This window comes from Bacillus rossius, chromosome 17 (genome assembly GCF_032445375.1).
Source record: "Bacillus rossius redtenbacheri isolate Brsri chromosome 17, Brsri_v3, whole genome shotgun sequence".
In the NCBI taxonomy this organism is placed as follows: Eukaryota; Metazoa; Arthropoda; class Insecta; order Phasmatodea; family Bacillidae; genus Bacillus; species Bacillus rossius.
Genome location: NC_086344.1, coordinates 26,166,568 through 26,187,027, shown reverse-complemented (window position 1 = coordinate 26,187,027; position 20,460 = coordinate 26,166,568). Strand labels below are relative to the sequence as shown.

The 20,460-nt window shown below is 37.9% G+C and overlaps 2 protein-coding genes across 5 annotated transcripts in view; one reads left to right on the top strand and one right to left on the bottom strand.

Moving 5' to 3' along the window:
• LOC134540979 (vacuolar protein sorting-associated protein 51 homolog) overlaps nt 1-10,194 on the bottom strand; it is a 30,526-nt gene extending 20,332 nt beyond the window's left edge. Inside the window, exons 1-5 of the mRNA XM_063384087.1 lie at nt 9,993-10,194; nt 7,973-8,107; nt 5,637-5,738; nt 4,575-4,694; nt 1,015-1,155 (exon numbers count right to left, since the gene is read on the bottom strand). Coding sequence (XP_063240157.1) covers nt 1,015-1,155; nt 4,575-4,694; nt 5,637-5,738; nt 7,973-8,107; nt 9,993-10,079 — 585 coding nt within the window. The 5' untranslated portion in view covers nt 10,080-10,194. The remainder of the gene's footprint in view (nt 1-1,014; nt 1,156-4,574; nt 4,695-5,636; nt 5,739-7,972; nt 8,108-9,992) is intronic.
• A 711-nt stretch (nt 10,195-10,905) lies between these two features.
• LOC134540853 (DNA repair protein RAD51 homolog 3-like) overlaps nt 10,906-20,460 on the top strand; it is a 99,356-nt gene continuing 89,801 nt past the window's right edge. For 2 of the 4 annotated variants that reach the window (XR_010076523.1, XM_063383850.1), the window contains exons 1-4: nt 10,917-11,167; nt 12,395-12,507; nt 14,784-14,911; nt 17,397-17,503. Coding sequence is in view for 3 of the 4 variants with exons in the window: in XM_063383850.1 (XP_063239920.1) it covers nt 11,068-11,167; nt 12,395-12,507; nt 14,784-14,911; nt 17,397-17,503 (448 nt within the window). In the remaining variant the exon portion in view is untranslated. Of the gene's footprint in view, nt 11,168-12,394; nt 12,508-14,783; nt 14,912-17,396; nt 17,504-20,460 lie in introns of all 4 variants that reach the window. The other 2 variants (XM_063383851.1, XM_063383853.1) reach the window with 2 other exon arrangements.

Below are 20,460 nucleotides of genomic sequence, written 5' to 3'. Positions count from 1 at the left end.
ACGCCTGTGCAGAGGTGCAGGAAGCCCCGGACTAAAGTGGCACAAGTAACGCAGTTCACAGGCAGAGCGGGTAGTTCTTCAACTCAGCTATTACCAGTGGCAAGATACAAGTTTGCGATTATAACAGGACCCCATTTCTAGTTTCCACAGTTTTGATAGAAACCATAGCATTACATTTAGGTCAATACCGTAACATCCTCCCGAGATTGTTAAATATCTTTTCTGTGCGATACTGACAAAACACTGTGACCGCGTGCATTCGGTCACCAGACGTTTGGATGTTTATTTTCTGCATTTAAAAAATTATTTAAGGACACGAGAGAAACACTTAACATTACCTCAGAGCCCGTGGTTCAACTTTTTCAGGATCGACTCACCCGATTCACTGACAGCCCTTGCCGTGTTAGGTGTTTCTCTCGTGTCCTTAAATAATTTTTTAAATGCAGAAAATAAACATGGAACGTCCGGTGACGGACGGTGGCGGATCCATGATTTTGGTTCGGGAGGAGGGGCCTTGACCCAGCTGAGGCTAGGCTTTATCAAGGCAAACACTAAAACAATAGTGGACCCAGACAGTGGCGTAGCCAGGATTTGTGTATGGGGGGTGTTAAGAAGCAAGTTCCCCCCCCCCCTTTTCCCCGTATTAAAGAGGGTAGGGGGGTCCGGGCATCCTCCCCCAGTAAAAATTTAGATTTTAAGGTGTAAATTAGTTCTATTTTAGCAGTTTTCGGTACTTAAACTTAAATATTGTAATGGTAAAAATTTTATTAATTTTAATATGAAATTTTATTTGAGTGATGAATAAGAAATTAATTAAAGATTTGATGCTAGGGGGGGGGGGGGGGGGGGTTGAACACCTATCCCCCCCCCCCCCCCCCCCTCCGGGCTACGCCCCTGGACCCAGATGCTTTCGGAGGGGGCCCTTGAGACCCTTAGCCCCCCGTGCCCTCTGGATCCGCTACCGGTGACGGCGTCTCGCCCGGGGAGTGGGAGGGGGGACGACGACGCACGCACCTCCTCGCCCTGGAACTGGCGGTACAGCCGGGCCTTGAGCTCCGCCACGATGGCCTCGCAGTCCTGCTGGATGCCCTGGAAGGACGGCATGTCGCTGTACCTGCGCAGCACCCGCTGCGCGTGCATGTAGTCCTGCACTGCCTGCAACACCCGTCCCCGCCTCGCATCTCCGTCCCGCCAGCACTGCACGAATATCCTAGTTCAACGACCGAGTTAGGAGAACAATGATGCCATACTGGTTATATTACTCTGTATATATATATAAATCCATCTATAGCTCCCTAATCTATGGCTGTATCCGAATACATAGCGATGTGTCCTTAGCACACACATCCCTACATCCCTTAGCAAATGCGGCCACAACGTAGAGGACGCATTTCTAATGGATGGATAGTACCCGAATACTTTTACTGCTAGCACCACCTGTGGACTGTCGGTCGTACTAATGTTCACGCTGCCATTTTGTGTAGGGATATCTACGAATATTCTAGAAAAACATAAATAATAAATACCTACCAATTAAAAAATAACGTAACGTGTATGTTATACATGTTAGCGATCCAAATAATATACATTTTATAAATTGTAAACTTTAAAAATACTTATGAGTTTTGAATTATCCTTTAAGTTTAAATTCGTATTTTTATTATATTTATTAACGTCTTCATTTGTTTCTGCTTAAGTTATCACTTTCACTTATAATGTTTTAAACAAATCTTATGCTGAAAATCTGAAGTAATATTATACACAAACAAAATAAAACCCGATTACGAAGTTAATGGATGTAGGGACGCGTTAGTGGATGCGAGTGTCGCATCCCTAGAAATCTCGAATTAGTGGATGCGTGAAGGGATGCATCGGCATCCCTTGTGATAATTCGGATTCAACACAAAGATGGCCGCATCCACTACGATGCACTTTTAGTGGCTATTAGGCCAGTATTCGGATACAGCCTATATCTCTACATCTCTAGATATCTATATATTATATCCCTGATTATATCTCTTTATGTTCCTGTACATCACGTTCCCTATAGCTCTCTATATAATACATCTATATATCTCTCTATACATCTATCTATATATTCCTATCTTTATCTTTGTATAACAGATGTTGAACACACAAACATTAATTTATATATACTTTCACCTATCTTTATTTTTATCTTTTTTTTTTTTTACCTGTCACAGGTGTGAACATACACAGGTATATAAAAACATGCACATATTCGAATGCAACGTTGCGTCAAAATTTCAAAGCAAACTATGAAAAACTTTCGGGAATTTTAAGATTTTGAACGAACATTTAGATTTTTATTTATATAATTCAAAATTTGCTTTGCTGAACATAGTACCTACACACAGACATAACATAATTTAGTGGCAAGCCTGAAGTCAACAGAGACTGGTAGCTACAAATAGTGTTTCCTGTCAGTCATTGCCATTTAGTTTTGGATTCATTCTTTTGGTAATACAGTAATAATACTACTGACAGACACTCTGTAATTATCTTTGAAAATCTCTTAACATGTAATCAAATGTACTAGAAGGAAAGACATCTCTTCCTTAACGAAGGATAGTTTTCAATAAAAAATTATTGTAGTGTTAAAAAAAAAGATCACTCATTTATCAAATAAATTATACTGAAACAGCACACACCAAAATCGAGTCTCGCTAATCTGGACTGGATGGTACCTGGTCCTGTCCGGATCACCACAAGTCCAGATTAAATGGAATTTGCCTTAAAATGCACGCATTAAAATTTTTTTTTTAGATGGAAACAACAATAACAAACACAGTTTTTTCCTTCTTTTTTCATGATTACAACCTTTCCTACAACTTAATTTTAGTTCTAATACTACTACAGATTTAAGTTTTCAACCTACTAACTCATGTAGGATTTAAAAAAAAAATAACATCTATTTTGTCCGCATTAAACAGATGCCCAGTTGAGCAGGGTCTGGATTAGCGGATCTCTAGTGTATAAAAAAAACATTACATGGAATTGAGGAAAACTCACCGAGCAGTACATTCATCGATTTCAACAAAGCCAGTGCCAGAACTGTTATACACAATAACATGAGTACAAGGTTGTGGAAAACAATAAATAATAGATAACTTGGTTTCAATTAGTTGCTAAGTACTTAGGATATTTTAAATAAAATTTTTAATAGATATATTTGATTTTAAATAAAAATTTTAAATAACATACTTCTTAAAATAAATTAAATGTGTATTATAATTTGTTTTTGTTTGTTTGTGTTTGTTTTGTGATTGTTTTTTGTTTGACTTGATGCAGGCTTTTGGACATATGCCATTGCTATGCTCATGTATGTCTGTAGAAGAAAACAACAAAAAACAAATGACAATAAACACAAATTAAGCAAATAATTGCTGTTGTTTTTTGTTTGTTTCTTTTTTCATGAATGAAATGTTGCAGTAAAAAGGCATGGGGAATCTCATGCCAAAACCACGTTTGGAAACAGTTGCGTCACAAGAACCTGTCAAGACAGCTGTGATGATTGTGTACGGTGTCAAGTTCACGGACATTTAAAACAATGAGAGAGGGAGGGAGAACCATAAACAATGCAGCGTGGCCACCCACACACACACACCTTCCTTCCCCCTCCTACTTCACTCTTCGGCCGGTTTCTTTTTAGATCCTCCCCTCTCTCCGAGCGCCGCGCCACCAGCCCAGCGGCAGACAGCCACGTCGCTTGCGTTAGTAGGTATATTTTGTGATTTAATATGAAAATGTTCCAGCCTATACAAACTTTGCCTTTTCCAGGTTTTGCTCTGTCTAAATTACTGGGAATAGGATTTTTGTACTGTGAAGATCTTTGGTGCAGCGAAGGTAAAACGTTTTTATTTAACAGTAGCATCATTATATTTGTAGCGGCCTGACAGAAGTAGTCTAATGGCGCAGTTCACGATGCTTTACACACACTGCTAAGATATTTTTATTAAAAACATTTATACTTACTCGTAACATATTTATTAAAAACTAACACAGACTAGTTATTTACGCATATTTTTTGTAACAAAAAAAAATTGCATTAATTGTAACTATTTTCTTCACAATACTGGAATTAGCATACCTACTTTCAATAGTCGTAATCAATCTTTAATTTGTACTTTAAGTAAAACAAATTATCTATTAAACAGAATAACTAAAAATTACAATAAATATGCAAGGTTATTTCCTGAATTAGATAGCAAAATAAAATTTAAAAAAATATAACTATTCCTAACATATTTTTCTTTCATTTTTGTGGTTAATAATCATATTGTTTCAAGTTTATGTATCTGTGTTGTTTGTATCGTGCCTACCACCCCAAGGCCATAAGCTGTAGGTAGGCATGCGAAAAATATTAAATAAATAAATAAATATGGACCGCAGTACATTTTATCAAACAAAAAAAATTTGGCATGAAAAGTGCAACCCCGTCATACATGGGTGGATGCAGTACCCGCGACCTCGCCGGCGACGGAACGGAACGGAACGGAGGTTACTTCCCCAGACTCCCCGCCGTGGCCCGCGGGGGGGGCGGCGCGCCTCACCTGTGTGTACTGGCCCTCTTGGATCCGCTCCTTCAGGTTGCCCGGCAGCTTGAAGAGGAACTGCAGCCGCTTGAGCAGCGAGTGCACGCCCGACAGCTTCGTGATCTTCTGCCTCGTGTCCTGTTCGCCGACCACTCTCTCCCTTTAGTTTGCTCTCAACACACGCTCGCGCAAACACACACAACTGCGTTCGCCCGAAAATAACGCCACCCCAAAATTATTTTTGATGGTGAGTTTGTGGAAAAAGACTTTTTATATGGATTGGAAATCGTAATCAAAGTACACAGCACTTGAAAATTTTATTTAAATTATTGAATTTGTTCCCTATGTACTTGACCCTTTCTGGTGCCCACTTTCGTCAGTTAAAGTGGTTTACAATATGTCACTTTTCAAACACCAAGCTGCAGTCGGAAAGAAAAATCGTGTTTTACGACTAGTTCAAAAACGGCAGCTGTTCAGAAAGCAGAGACTGTGGCGATATAGGGTGGTCTGGTCCCCAGCAGCCACGGAGCATCTCTCATCCTCATGCCTGTGCAGAGGTGCAGGATGCCCCAAAACAAAAGTGACACGAGTGATGTGATCCTCACTTTCAGCTTCCACAGCGTTGGTAAAACTCATAGCATTATATTCAGGTAAATATGGTATCCATACCCTGGAGGTAAAAGGACATCATGTCACACACTGGTAACTTTTAAGGAGACCAAGTTCTCCATTTGTTTCAACTGGTATTATTTTAAGATTTCTTCACCATAAAGAAATTTGCTTTCTAAAAATTTAACACATTATCCTTAAACTGTTTCATTAGAGAAAAATTATATTTCAAAATAATAATTTCATGTTGTGATAAAAAAAATATTACTTTTGGGGAATGGTGCTGTAGGCCTTTGTATGTAAAAATTGCAATTCAAACATAATGGTATGAGTGCTCTATACCAATGCACAGAGTTAAAAAAAATGTACATCATGGGCATGGTGTCAAATATATGTCATAAAAAATGGACCAAAGTATGAACCTTCACCAGGAATCCGCGCACGTTTGCGGACAACCAAGCACTACTTCACCTGGAGAGTGGAAGATATTTGATCCGAAAAAGATGTTATTGACTCCATGTTTTTGGCAAGCAGATCCATCTCATCTTCCATCTTCTTGAAGTCGTTTTTCATCTGAAATAGCAAGAATGTACATTAAATATATGGTGTCATAAAAAAAAAACAACCCACGAACAGAATTCCAACTGACTTTTGGGTCTTTTATAACTTTTTTTTAACTAAAACATGTAATATGTTTATAGTAAAAACAGGGAAAAAACAAGACACTATGCACAAATTAATGTTTCTCACATCACACTCTGAAGCACAAACGCACACGGAACTCGACTTCATGTGCCAAAAACTACAACCCTGTCCAATTTTACTTGGTGGCACACCACATAGAATCAAAGCCAGAACCCAAAATACTATGTGAATGACACAGTTAATGGGTTAATGATAGTAGATTAGAATTGGTCTAACCATTTAATTTAAATTCCCTGGCATGACATATTTCTATTGTTTCCCCTCACTTTTCCAGAAATTCAATATTCCCAAACTAATCCAGGTTTTTTCTGTTCTCCCTGATACTAATTTTGACTAACTAATAACAACATTAAGTTCTGCGAATAGGTACAGTCGAGTGCAGCTAGGTGGCTGAAGGGGAAGAGGAGAATAATTAGAAAGGATAAAAAGGGTGAGCATCTTTGACACCACCCAGAATAGACTTAACGATGCCAGAGCAGTGATTGACCTGGCGGTCAAGATCAGAGGCTGGAATCCGCGCAAAATAAACTGAAATAGAGTAGCTCAATTAGTGCCGGATTGCAGGATATTCACCACAGAATGCTGGGTTGAAGACCTATCACTATAGTACAGACTTTATCCTCTACATGAAATGAAAACCGACATTCAGTTTCCCGCCGGGGGCAGGAATCGACATGGATGGAACGGGGCTGACACTCACAGTAGCCGGCTGCCCTACCCGAGGGACAGACCTGGAGAATGAGTGAGTTGAGGTGAGATGGGAGATGGAGCAGCGACAAATGAACTGCTGGGGGAAACAGGAGTAGGACCCCGAGAAAAATCCCGCAGGCCACTGCAATGTCCGCCACGTTTTCCCACTTGCGAAAATCCGGGTTAGAACTCGCCAAGCACTGAACCCCGATCACCCTCGTGGGAGGCGAGTGTTCTAACCACTCGACCGCCACGGCTCTCTCTTTTTTTTGCTCTACATCTGGTCCAGTTATAAACATGTTTGAACGTTTTTTCTTCTTCTGATTTGACCATTTAAGTAAATTCAGTTAATGCTGGGGAATAAACTACATCACAATAATGTGGTACCAAAATTACTCATAATCTTTCTTGTAACACCTCAAGTGTTTATAAGTTTCTTTAAACATTTCTCCATAACCAGCCAGATAAATTACTCCTTCTTAAATTCTGGCTCTATCATAATCATTTAATGAGATAACTGGAATCCTGGCATTTAATACTAAACTAATTAGATATATGGATAAAAAATAATAATAATTTGTACTCTGTAATATCTTATTTTGGCAGTTTTGATGAACTTTATACAGTTTAGATTCTTTTATCTGGCAAGAGTATCTTTAGATTTTGCTGGAGACAACTTTTTTAAAGGCGAACGTTCATTGTTTATCATTCACTAAGCATTTAACTTAGTAAATACAATTTTAATATTGTAAATAGTACTTCAATTACACCTTCTTTTCTTATGGAAATTAAAATTCATATTTAATTTCATTAAATCTGTATGACGTAAATAAGGGGCCGCCTACCTGAACTCAAGATAATGTGTGCAAAGCTTCAGAAAAAAAAAAAAAAAACAGAATTTAAAAACTGGTCAAGACAACCAAGTAGTGTTAGTTTACAAAAAGCATTTAATACACTGAAAGAGGATTACATTTAGGTAGGTACACATTTTATTTTTAAACTGTATTTTCATAAAAGTGAAAATGTATAAAAAAATTTGTTTTCATAGTAAATTTTAGGAATGAAACTCCCGGTTCTGATTCTTGAGAGTAATGCAGACTTACAGTACACATTTATCTTAATTTCTCTGCCATATAATGATATGGTTACCGCTCAAATTTAGTAGTTCATAGCCTTATGCTGGGAGGTGATACCGTGCTAGAAGCAACAGAGAGCGCCGCACTTATCCCGCTTAACACAAATAAACCCTTGAATAAGCCAGCCCTCGATTTCTTTTATTAATCTTTCTTGAAATTAAGTCCATTTTTTTTCTTCAAGATTTTGACAATGTTAGAGGTGACTGGACCCAAATTGAATCTGGCAAACCAGCATGGCATAAGAAAATCAACAGGAAAAGAAAAAGGAAAACATACCTTTCGTATAGTATCAGTTCCTGCAATGAACTTATTGTAGTTCTCATAAACCAATGTCTGCATGTCAGAATGTAGTGCCTGGGTTTCACGTACAATTTCATTCTCCTTGTCCATTATCTGCTTCAGGGGAAATTCCTGCAAATGAGAACAATAATAAAAAAAAACAGAAAACATTTAATTATAATACAGCCCACATTGAAAAATACGAAGTGGTAATTGTGAAAGGCTTACTCTACAATAACACCGATATGGAGACAGAGCTCAAAGAACAGAGAATCTACAATGGCAAGCACGCAGGCAAGAAACCGAACGAATAAGCTTGGCAAATACCAGCTTTACAGTTTACGTTTCTCCACGTGACCGACAGAAGTAGAGTATCCAGCCATGTTTGTTCAGGTGTTAAAAATGTTACAAATTGTTTTTTAAGTACAAGAATACCTTGTTGTTTTATCATTCTTTGTGGTTTATTTTAATTATTTGAGGTGTGTACAGAATAAAACCAAACTTTTACAATAGCGCACCAACCGGGAGAGGAATCATGCTGCAGCTACTGAGCTTATCTAGTGGCAGGTTTAGTCACAAAGTGCTATTTGCTACGCTCCGCTACAAGATCGTTCGTTGGCGAGCTACAGCCGCTGAAGTGAGCACATACACACGTCGTTCATCGGATTAGTGCCAAAGAGACAATGAAAGAGCTTTTAGAATGTGTGCGTGTGCGTGTGACCACATGCGTGCCATCCCAGAAAGTGCATACAAGGAGGCTTCTCAAAAATGGAAGAAACATTGAGAACGGCGCATTGAAAGTGGAGGGGGCTACTTTGAGGGGTACAGTGCTTAACATGTTTCACAATGAGCAATAAAGTTGTTACAGCAAAAGTTCAGTTTCTTTTATTGAACACACACCTCGTATGTGTAAATCCTGACTGTGTTTTTCTCTTGTATATAAATTTTGTTTAGTTATATTAATTTTATAATCAAGTAACTTAATCTCATTGGTTGCGATTTGTTACATTTTCATGCATTGTGGAAGTGGCAGATGGATTGTGAAACACAAATATCATGTCGGTGGATCCATTTTCAAGTGCTATTATGATTAATCATTCATTAGAAGTAGCCTTAACTTTAGTGATCATAATCTTAAATGTCAAGGCTGCATTAAGTAACTAATCATGAAAATATTTCAAGGTTCTTTTGACTAACTCAGCTTGGTGTATCAACAAATAAATTTGTTTAGGTAATTCTGAAGAAATGCCACTTTTCTATACGAAATAAAATAATAATAATAATAATAATCATAACCCCAAAAATATTTTACTTCTTGATATGTTTTCCAATCATTAACTGAGAGGGAATTTTGATACTGTGAAGTTAACCAGTAATATACCATTTCACAGAGTTGATAGCTTAGGTCCATTAAAAATAACGTAAAATTGTGACAATGATAGGTTAGGTTTTCTAAGTGACATTTAAAATAATTAAGAAGTGTATGGTTGGTTAGGTAACATGGCATAAAATGTGAGGATGTTACGTTAGTTAAATTTTAAGTATATTGGTAATCCCTAACCATTTGTTCAAACGATTTTATAGTGTTTTTAATGTACCTAACCTGACATTACCATCTGCCCACTATTTCTAAGTATTAAAAGGTCACTATTTTAACCTAACCAACAGCCCACACAATTAATAAGTATTTTTCATGTAAGCAGCCTCTAACCTAATCAATGTTCTCACAATATCGCAGTATTTTGGTAATAGGTAAATTAACCTCACTACTCATTGAAAACGTAAACAATTGGTTAAGTATTTGAAGTATCACACTGCCCTTTTTAGAAAATAACTGTTAAACATGTCAAGAAGGAAAAAATTGTTGAAGTTTTATTCAGAAAAGTAACTTTCCTTAGGGATTGCCCCTTTTTATGTTAAATTGTAACAGCTTTTACACGAATTACTTCAGAAATATAAAATTGATTTCCACTATTCAAAACGCGTATGACAATAATTGTAAATATACTGCATTTACCTTGAGAAGCTTCTGCATGTACATATCAGGGTTAAAATGTTGACCATCAATATCGTACGGGTTTCCAGTAGGCACATGTTCGGACATTATCCTGTACTTCACAAATATTTCCTATTGACATCCCCATTCAAAACAATAATAAACAACTAGAAGTAGTAAAAGTAATTGCTTTGTAACTCCTGGTACACATAGTGTCCATCTTGGTTTCAACATGAAAATAAAGTTATTTTTGTAAAATAAATTTTTAATTAAAATGAAGAACAGTAAGTGGTTTGTGATATTCTTGTCCTTGATATTAATTTTTGATGAAAAATTGTTTCGAAAACAGTTTTTAAGGTATGATAAAATAGTTATTTTCCTGGAATAGGAGCTCGTCTGATATGAACATTCCAAAAATAGTAGCCTGATGATGAACCGGACCCCAAGTTTTGGATGTAAGTGTCCCCGCTAGTCATATTAAATAACTACAACTGCAAAAACACTTGGAAAAAAGGACATTTAAAATAGTTAAAATAAATTTATGACAAATGAGATTACTCTGTACGATCAGGCGCTGCTGCTAGAATACACTGAATAATTATTATTCCTTTTATTTTTTTTATGAGCTTATCAGTTTTACCTATTACAATATTTGCTTTAACACATTTAGGTTCCCACCTAAAAATAATAATATATTTCTTTGGTCAATTAGATAGTCAATATATTTAGTTAATTATAAAAAAAATTGTTTTGATGAGAAAAAAATATTTTTAATATTTAGCCCATGTTTGTTTTAATTGATCTTTACTATTAGTACGATTAGTATTTTCATTTAGTTTTCATATTATTAGTAATGTCTTAAGTGTCTTGAAACGGAAATATTTTTGTTGCGACTTAATCACTCTATAAATTAATTTATTTCTATACCTAAATCTTTGGACGTGAAGTCGATTTAAATTTTTTTGTTCTAATTTGAATGTGTACTGTGTAGTTGTTTATAAATAAATACACATTGGAATGTCGGTTCAGTCGTTGGTCGGTTTTTGTGCATTGTTTTACTTAGCTGCGTTAGTATATTTTGTGATTTAATATTAAAATGTTCCAGCCTATACAAACTTTGCCTTTTCCAGGTTTTGCTCTGTCTAAATTACTGGAAATAGGATTTTTGTACTGTGAAGATCTTTGGTGTAACGAAGGTAAAACGTTTTTATTGAACAGTAGCATTATTATATTTGTAGTTGATTATAGTACCTACGTTAAATTAAATGTGTTACCTTATTTTAAGTCTTTTTACCCTTCAAAACATTGTTTTGAATGCAGCCTAAATTTGAGAGACGCTGTACAGGAAAGAACGACTGATGGTAAATGTGGGGTATTATCTTTTGTTCCTAGACTGGATTGACATAATTCTCTATGCCATCCGACCTCGAGCCAATATTTTTATCTCTTTAAAAATACTATTAATTACATTTTCTAATTTATATTTAAAACTTCTCTCAAGGACAATGTTGGTTGAAATTACAAAATGATTCGCCTTTATTTCATTATTAATTTTATTATAAGCCATGGGGACAAACAATTAACTATCTTGGATTTCCAGGCTGAGATGCATCAAAGTTGCAGATAGAATACACGTTTCGCTTTGCATTGCAGTAGGCATCTTCAGGGTTGAGGATTCACCTGAGAACTATTAGGTGGAAAGGTAATTATTCCTACAGAGCGGCATCATTTCCAGCCACAGAGGTGATAAAAATGAAAATTGACATGTAGTTTCCCACCTGAACCAGGGTCCACATGCCTGGAATGGGGCTGACACTCACAGGAGCCGGTGACTCGTATCCCAGGGACAGACCGGTCGTTACGGCCGGGCTGAAGAATGCATGATGTGAGATGAGGTGGGTGTGGAGTAGCGATGGAATGAAATTTGGGGGAGGAACAGAGGTAACAGCAGTAGGTACCCTGCGAAAACCCACAGGCCCTTGGAAACTTTGCCGTATTTCCCTCGACTACGAACTATCCGGGTTTAGATCCCGCTGGGAATGCATTGTTGTGATGCTTTTTTTTTAAAGTGAAACTTCTTTGCTAAGGAGGTTACAATTGTCGAGCGTTACGAAGAATTCTGATCGCTTGAGAGGAATAATGGAAATGGTAGAGGAAGAAATGGAAGGGAAAAGGTAGAAATGACTAAGCATACTTGCACAATTGCATACTTGCTCACTTGTATACTTGCATACTTGAACACTTGAATAGACTTGCCCAATAGCATAATTTAGCGCGCACATACATTACATATATATATTTTTTTGATCTGCGACCTCAGCCAAAGAGCATTATGTTTCCTGTACCTAATAATACAATAAGCAAGAAGTTTCACTTCAGTCGCACGTGGACTCCACGCACACCCTTTTTTCTGTCAAGCGCAGCGAGTACGCGAGATGCCAACGAGCTGCTGAGGCCGTGGGGCTCGGACGCGTGCGAGCAGATGAAGCTGCAGGCATCGTCAGTCGTCACGCGCTCGGCTCTGGACATCTGGCAGGCAAGTTGCGGCTCCCGTCGCGGGCTCGAAAGGCCCTGGGAACTTAAAACAAGTGCAGGATTCCTGAAGAAAGGAAAAAATCTGGGAATCGTTGAAAACTTGAGGAATTCTAAAGATGATTTCAAAACCTGCGAAAACACAGCGAAATTGACAAATATTTTTAAATCAAACTGTATTTGTAATTTTTAAATCATATTGTGGTTTTGTACTCTCTTAAAAAGTTCGATATTTTGATCACAAACTCACATATAGTTGAAAACCCATCTGTTCTCGTCATCAATAAAATCTTAAGAGAAACGATCAATGAAGGGGTTAAATACAGCAAATTGTTTTTGCTCTAATCATTAAAGGATATTTGGCAAAAAAATGTTAAAATACATACTTCTTTCTTTTTAATATAAAAAATTAAAATAATTACACATTCCCTATTTTATTACATAGGTAATCTTGTATTATTTAGTAAGAAGACTGTAATATATTATAAAACTTTTTATCAACGTTCACGCCAATTTTGTTGATTTGTAGGTAACATTTTTTTTACTGTTAACTAAATATAATATGTACCTGTATAATATATTTTAAGTGTAAGGAATAGACTTAGTACTCTATTCATGCTCAAGGTGCTTATTGTATGTATATTGTTATATCTATTGAATCATCGCAACATCGAATTGCCTCGATAGGGTTTCTAATGATAGAAAATATCTAAAGCGAGTCAAGTGTATTCTAAGTAGGTAATCGTTAAGTCACTCGGGTAAGTTCGGGTTTTTATATTTCCTCTCCTCTCAGATTTCAGATTGGGCATGACATCACAGCAGCAATGTAGGCTAACAAATGAAATACAATTGATATATTTCTTAAGTTTTATAATTAAAACACAGTTTTCAGAAATAAATATGGTGTACAAATATAGGATGGTGGAGGCTTGAGTATCTTTATTTCCTTCAGAAAATTGCAAAATAGGTAAATTATTTTTACAACTTTGTTAGGGGAATTTGTAATTTTGATAATGGAAAGTGATGGAAAAGTCAGGGAAAATTTTTTTACAGGTTTGTGTGGACACACCGGTAAAGTAGATGAAATCTATCCCTGTATTGCAGAAGGCATTGACAAAACCACCACACAGGGACATTGGGTCACAATGCACAGAATCGAGCAACAAGTACATATAGATCATCATCAATATTGTTTATTTGGAGCCATGGCGATTGAGCGGTAAGATCACTCACGGCCCACCAAGTCAATCCAAGTTTCGATTTACTGTGGTGGTCAGACCATGATTTTGTGCTATTGGGAAACTTGGCAGAAGTTGCCGTGAACTGTTGGATTTTCGCAGGGTGTTTTCGTCCGTTCATTTTGTCGCTGCTCCTAATCACTAGAGACCGGAAAAATTCGCGGATTCATTTCGTGATAGGCTGAAATTCAAACATGTGTACAATTCTGCTGGTTCTGCTATTGGCTTGCGGTTTAACTGGAGCTCTCTGGGCCAATGAGAGACTATCGAACAAAGAAACGTCTCGAATCACAAGCTACCCAGTAGAGATGACTCACAATTTAGTAACCAATGAACACGCGTGTTTAGGGGTCGTCCATTAATCACGTGATGTTTTTTAAGCAAATTTTTACCCCCCCCCCCCTCCCCCCTAGTGATTTGTGGTGAAGTTTTAGACTACCCCCCCCCCCCCCCCCCCTAATAAATCACGTGTATTTTTTTGGTACAAAATATTTTTAAATATAGGTATAATTTAATTTAATTCTGGAAAATTAAGCACAGTGATAAAAATGTCCAGACACACATTAAGGTTGCAGGTTTATTCTCACTGGCATAAAAATAATAAAGGAAAGCCTTATATGTGATTTACACATGTATTCGGCGCCAAAATCACAGTCTTACTAGCGACTGGCAAGCCGAGCCGGGTGGTTCATGTTGCTGCGGGCGGGGATATTGTTGCCTGGCTACGGCGAGTCAAGGTCACGCGTCGCTTTTCGGTTTAGTAGGAATCGGGCGAAAAAATAAATACACGTGATATCTCTCTACACCCCCCCCCCCCCCCCCTCCACCATTTTGATATTTCGTGATTTTTTCCGACCCCCCCCCCTTTCGAGCCTCACGTGATTAAATGGACGAACCCATACTTGAGAAGTGCAGAGGATAATGGAGGCTATCCTAGAGGTCATTGAATCCGCGATATTTTTCCGGTCCCTACTAATCACTCATGTATTCTGTGGTGAGCGCGTCTGCCCTGGAGGAAGAGGTGTGTCCGCTGGGTCCGCAGGAGGAGTGCTCCCTGGGGAGCGTCGTGACCTTCTGCAAGGAGCTGGACGACGCCCTGGGGGGCGGAGTCCCCCTGCAGAGCGTCACGGAGCTGTGCGGGGCGCCCGGCTCGGGCAAGACCCAGATGTGGTGAGCTTCGGGACGACTCCGTCGCCTGAGAATCGGAGTAGGAACTAAGATATAAGCATTTGATAGTTCAAATAACTATGAATAGCGTGACATTGAGCAAAATAATATTGGTCCTTAAATTGAGAACAAACATTTTTATGTGCGTAGACGTGTGTGGATATAGTAAAAATGAATACTAATATTAATTTAGTGTCCATAGCATAAAAAACCTAAAAAGTGGACAAAGAACACTCCAATACTCAGGCGGCGAACTGTCGTGCCGGATTGAATGTCAGCATAGTTTTAAAGTGGTATTTAGAACAAGTTGTAACAAGCTACTCTATGGCAAGAAAAAAATATACACGACAGTATTAGCTGGTGTTGGAGATTGGCTGAAGTCCCAATCCACCCGGAAAAACAAAATAGTAGGTAAGAAGCTAGAGTGGATTACAAAGTTCCAAAACCGAAGATTTTTTGTATTTAAAAGCTGTGACTTTATGAAGCAAAAATAAAATAAATTCTGACCTTGTCAAAACATGCAACTTGCAAAAAAAATTATTCGATCACATTAATTAAATAGTAGTCTATGTAATGCTGAGTTAGGATTTGGGCGAAAAAGGGGAAAAAAAAAAGTGTGGGGGATGGGGGATGTCATGAACTCTTGGACACTGTCCCTGGCTCTGGTTCTGAAGTCCAGCTCCGCTTGTTCTTTCTTGAACGTGTTTATGGTCTATAGTCGCATGAAAAGCAATGCTGGATGTAAATACCTTGTTCGTAGTGCTGGCTAGACATCTTGTGATCTGTCAGTGAGAGGGGTAGGCGAGACGGATGACAAGTAGGGGAAGGGAATGTGTATCATTGGGGCGTGACCAATGAGGTATGTCGACACCTTAGAGCTTGGTGAGCGATGTAGCCAAGCGGTAAGCGTACAGAAATCAACAGTGATTCACAGTAAAGAAAGGAGTGTTACCGTCAGTGTGATCGGAAAGCAACAGAATGAGCTGCGGATTACACATGCGTTCATAACACTGCCTGTAGGTACAGTGAAACATCATTAATAAAAACCATGTTGATACAAAATTATCATCATTAATACAATGTATTTTTCACAGTCCCTAGAAATTACATAGGAGTTACAGTGCAAATTAATTTTTTAATACAAAAGTATGTTATTATTTATTTCAAAATAGTTTTTCTTCTAAAGGTAAACAATTAATGTAGTAAAGGATGGTTAATACAAATATCCCAGGATAATTTAAGGAAACAATGTGAAGTTTTAACTTGAATAATATTGATACCATTGTTTAGTTCAGTGTAGGTTAGGGAAAGAAATTTGGAAATTACATATTTTTCCAAAATTATAGTATGATTTTTGGTAGGTCAGTTTATAAACCTTTTCTTTATTTTTCTGTCACAAATCCTCTAAAAGTTGCCAAGGACAATATGTTTTTGAGTTACAGGTGTAGCTCGCAGGTGTAGCCATCCTGAAATTGTATTTTACAATACAAAAAAAAAAAAAAAAAAAAATGACATTTGGTGCTGTATAAAACTGTGCGCAATTTTTTTTAAGCATAGGCCTATTCAATTTTTTTTAAGTTGTGTTATCTGTGTAATAGATGGAAAAAAAAATCTACCTTTGTTTTAATTTGATTTAGAAATAATATAAAAATTATGATAAAATTTTGTAATCATTGAAATCTCGTTATTGCAAAGTGATAAATTATGGTCCCTTCAGGTTTTTGTTATATAGGTTTGACTGTATGAACATCAGCTTGCAATCTTACAAATATGGAAACAAGAATGGTGTCAACATTTAATGAGAAAGTAAGATAAAAATTCTTTGACAAATATTTTTACTATTAATTATTTAATTTTAACAGGATTGGTAATTCTTTGGTTTTTTTAATTATTAAAGACTTGGAATACTGTAAAAATTATAAAGCCAAGCATTGTTAACTGATTTTTTAGATAATAATTATGATTTTTAAGAACAATTTTTTGTGTTGGCCCTGCATGGTAATTTTTGTGATGATTGTAGTGATAATAATCATAATATTTTCATTCTTTCATACCTATATTTTTAAATTATATTCTAGAAAGATTTACTACACTGGCAGTGAAAACTTACAAATTAGGAAACCAGTTGAAACTTATTTGTAAATGTGCCTCACATTATTATGATCGCCACATACAATGTATGTAACACTTGAGAAAAGTTTGTTGATAGAGCTGTGACTTGATGCGAATGAAATACGAAGTTTGAAATGATTCCAGCCTGCAGCTGTGTGTTGAAATGATTCCAGCCTGCAGCTGTGTGTTGAAATGATTCCAGCCTGCAGCTGTGTGTTGAAATGATTCCAGCCTGCAGCTGTGTGTTGAAATGATTCCAGCCTGCAGCTGTGTGTTGAAATGATTCCAGCCTGCAGCTGTGTGTTGAAATGATTCCAGCCTGCAGCTGTGTGTTGAAATGATTCCAGCCTGCAGCTGTGTGTTGAAATGATTCCAGCCTGCAGCTGTGTGTGGACGTGCAGATCCCGCGCTGCTGCGGCGGCGTGGAGGGCACAGCAATGTACATCGACACAAAGAGTGGCTTCACGCCGTCCAGGCTCGCGGGTGAGCCACCTCGCCAACACGACAGACCTCGCCGCCTTTTGCATGCTGGTTGTCGAGACTTGCAGTGATTTCATTACCGTATTTACTCGCATATAGGTCGCGGCAATTTTACCAGATTTTATGGGGGGAAAATGAAGTGCGACCCATATGTGAAGAAAATTTTTTTTAAATTTTTGAGGAATTTTTTTTTGCAATATTTTGCTTTAAAATGCGAAAAAGAAGTTTACAGTATATAGATACAGTAAACTCCCGGTATATCGCGCCCCGATTGATCGCGGAATCGGGTATATCGCGGGTCAAACCATGTCCCCCAGTCAGAAATGAATAATAATGGAATAAATGGTTGATAGCCGATTAGGATAATTTTGCATTGTAACTAACAAACTAAGCATCGGGCAGAAAAAAGCCTAGGCGTAGAAAATGTCCGCAGTGAAATTCTAAACAAGATATCTCCGTACATTATTCCTCTATCTTGTAGTGTTTTCAAATTATGGTCCAATCCAGCCCAGTGATATTTTCTGAAAGACTAGTTCTTAACGTCGCTTTATCTCACAAATGAAGCAGGGGATCTGATAAAGCCCACCGTTCAGCAACATTATCCAGCGTGACTAGGCTGGGGATTGATGTTGGATAGGCTTGGTTGTCGGCAAGCGCTGGGTAGGGAGAGGCGAGCCGAGAATATGGAGAGAGGTAGAGATTAGAGCGGGCAGAAACAGGTCGAGGGGGAGTGGGGGAGGGAATGTGTTCACGCAGCACACAGGCAGAGCATGAGTCACTTGACTGAGCAGCGTCCCTGCGTACAAGGCAAAATCAGGTAGTCCGGTGTTTAAAATTCCACTCCAGAATCATAATTGGTACATCTGTATATAAATGTTTTGTTACAACTTAAACCTACAGACGTTATATTATTGGGTAATTCATTGTATTATACACGTTCATCTTTTTACTTTGGTATAATGTTTTAACATTAAATGGTAAAGTAAATCAGCTAGCGTATTTTTAATCTTTGCCCAGGAATTCCCAGTGGTCCAATACTTACGTGAACCATACTGTACCACGTTTGCCGTGAGGTAGTAAACAATTCCCGGAAATGTTTATGTGTAGCGGTCTCCCGACCTTTAACCAGAGGCTGGGGAATATAATACTTGCCGATCCGAGCAACACACACTCAGCAACTCGACACAGTGTTTGGTGAAATAAGTAAAGACATGGTTTAACACGGTTTTTAATACGGCGTCACTGATTGCGCTAAAATTAAATTGGCGCAATTTTTGTTTCCCACACGTGACCATTTATAATTTACTGTAAGCATGGATAATAAAGTTTAACCACTTGACACGATAGACGATTCTTTATTTTTTATTGTACGAATGCTAGAATAGTTTTTTCCTGTATCTGCGGCCTACTTCTGCAAAAGACAAGCTATCTGTAAGTAAATATAGAATTTTTATTTTGTCAATCAAACTCGGTACTTTGCGATTCATATTCGGTTTGAAGTATCACTACGGCCTTTCTTTTTAGAAGACTTCGACCACAGAATCGTGTGTAACCGCACACACTGCACTTACTTTGTTACGGACACTGACGAAGCAGATACTGTGGCTGACACCACGAGAATGGCAGCAGCTTGTGTGCCGCACGTGTGTATGGCGGCGTGTGGCGCGCTCGTAGGCCGTGCGACAAACTGTGCGCGGCACGCGGAAAAATAAAAACAATTCAACATTTAATATTTATCTTTAAAATTTATTATTTTTATTTTTTCACCCGCGTTTAGTGAAAACTGCGGATGCAAAGTCCGCACAACGGTGGGCCGTCTATCTATACTGTGCGTGCTTGCCGACCTATTAGAACACAGGCGGTGTTTTATGCCTTTTGACCTTGGTCACATCGAAACATCGCGGTTATGCAACAACGCGGGTAAAAGTTATGTCCCCCGACAACCGCGTTAAATAGGGAGTGTACTGTATAGGCAAATTTATTTACAATGTACGCATAGTTAATTAACCAAGCGAATTTTCATATCAAGAAATCAAACACACAAAAAAAATGGTAAACGAAGGGCGATGTTGCACCTGGATGGCAAACAAGTAGAAAAAGGGAAGGGGAGAAGCAATGGTTTCCCCAGCCACTATCTTATCTATGTCGGGAACTTCCTCACGCGTCAGACCAATCTCACTTTTAAAACGAAAACCGCTGTAGATATAAAAAATCATGACAGGCCTGTTTTATTCGTAATTAAATTTACTACATCTTTTATTCTGTGCATTTTTTCAATACAAAGCACTGTTTTCGAGTTATAGTCTGCAATTAAGACATTTTAAGAAGTCAGGAATCTAACTTGACTTCAATTTTCTATATTCGGTTATTACGAGTACTTGTTACAACAATTTATCACGCCATTATCAGCTCTCGTAGTAGCGGAGTTTTACAGTACCCGTTAACTCTTTCGTGCACGGCGCGCCGGCCGTTCGCGTCATTAAATTACCGGTGCGATCTATATGGGGGGAATCTTAAATACCAAATTCAAGACCTCAAATTATGGGTGCGACTTATATGCGATGGCGACCTATGTGCGATGGCGACCTATGTGCGAGTAAATACGGTACTTGTCTTCTAAACAACGTGAGTTCGGTTACTGTTCCAAGGCCACAGTTGTCAATGTCGTCTCCTGTTTCGCAAGCAAGAAACTTGGCAGTGGTTTCCGCGAGCCACAGAGTTTCCTCGGGGTATTTCCGTTTCCTCCTTCCATGCATTTCACGAATGCTGTGCTGCCAAGCATCACTGATTTTCCGTAGTTATTTACGAACTAGAAGTCCAGTTATGAAATTACGTAGCGTTATTTATTTTTAACGGGAACAGAGAAACCTATGTAGCCCATACAGCATAAAGTTGAACTAAACATGAATATAAATTCTGAAACCTAGCTTAGCTTTTTTTTTTTGCAAACAACCGATTTT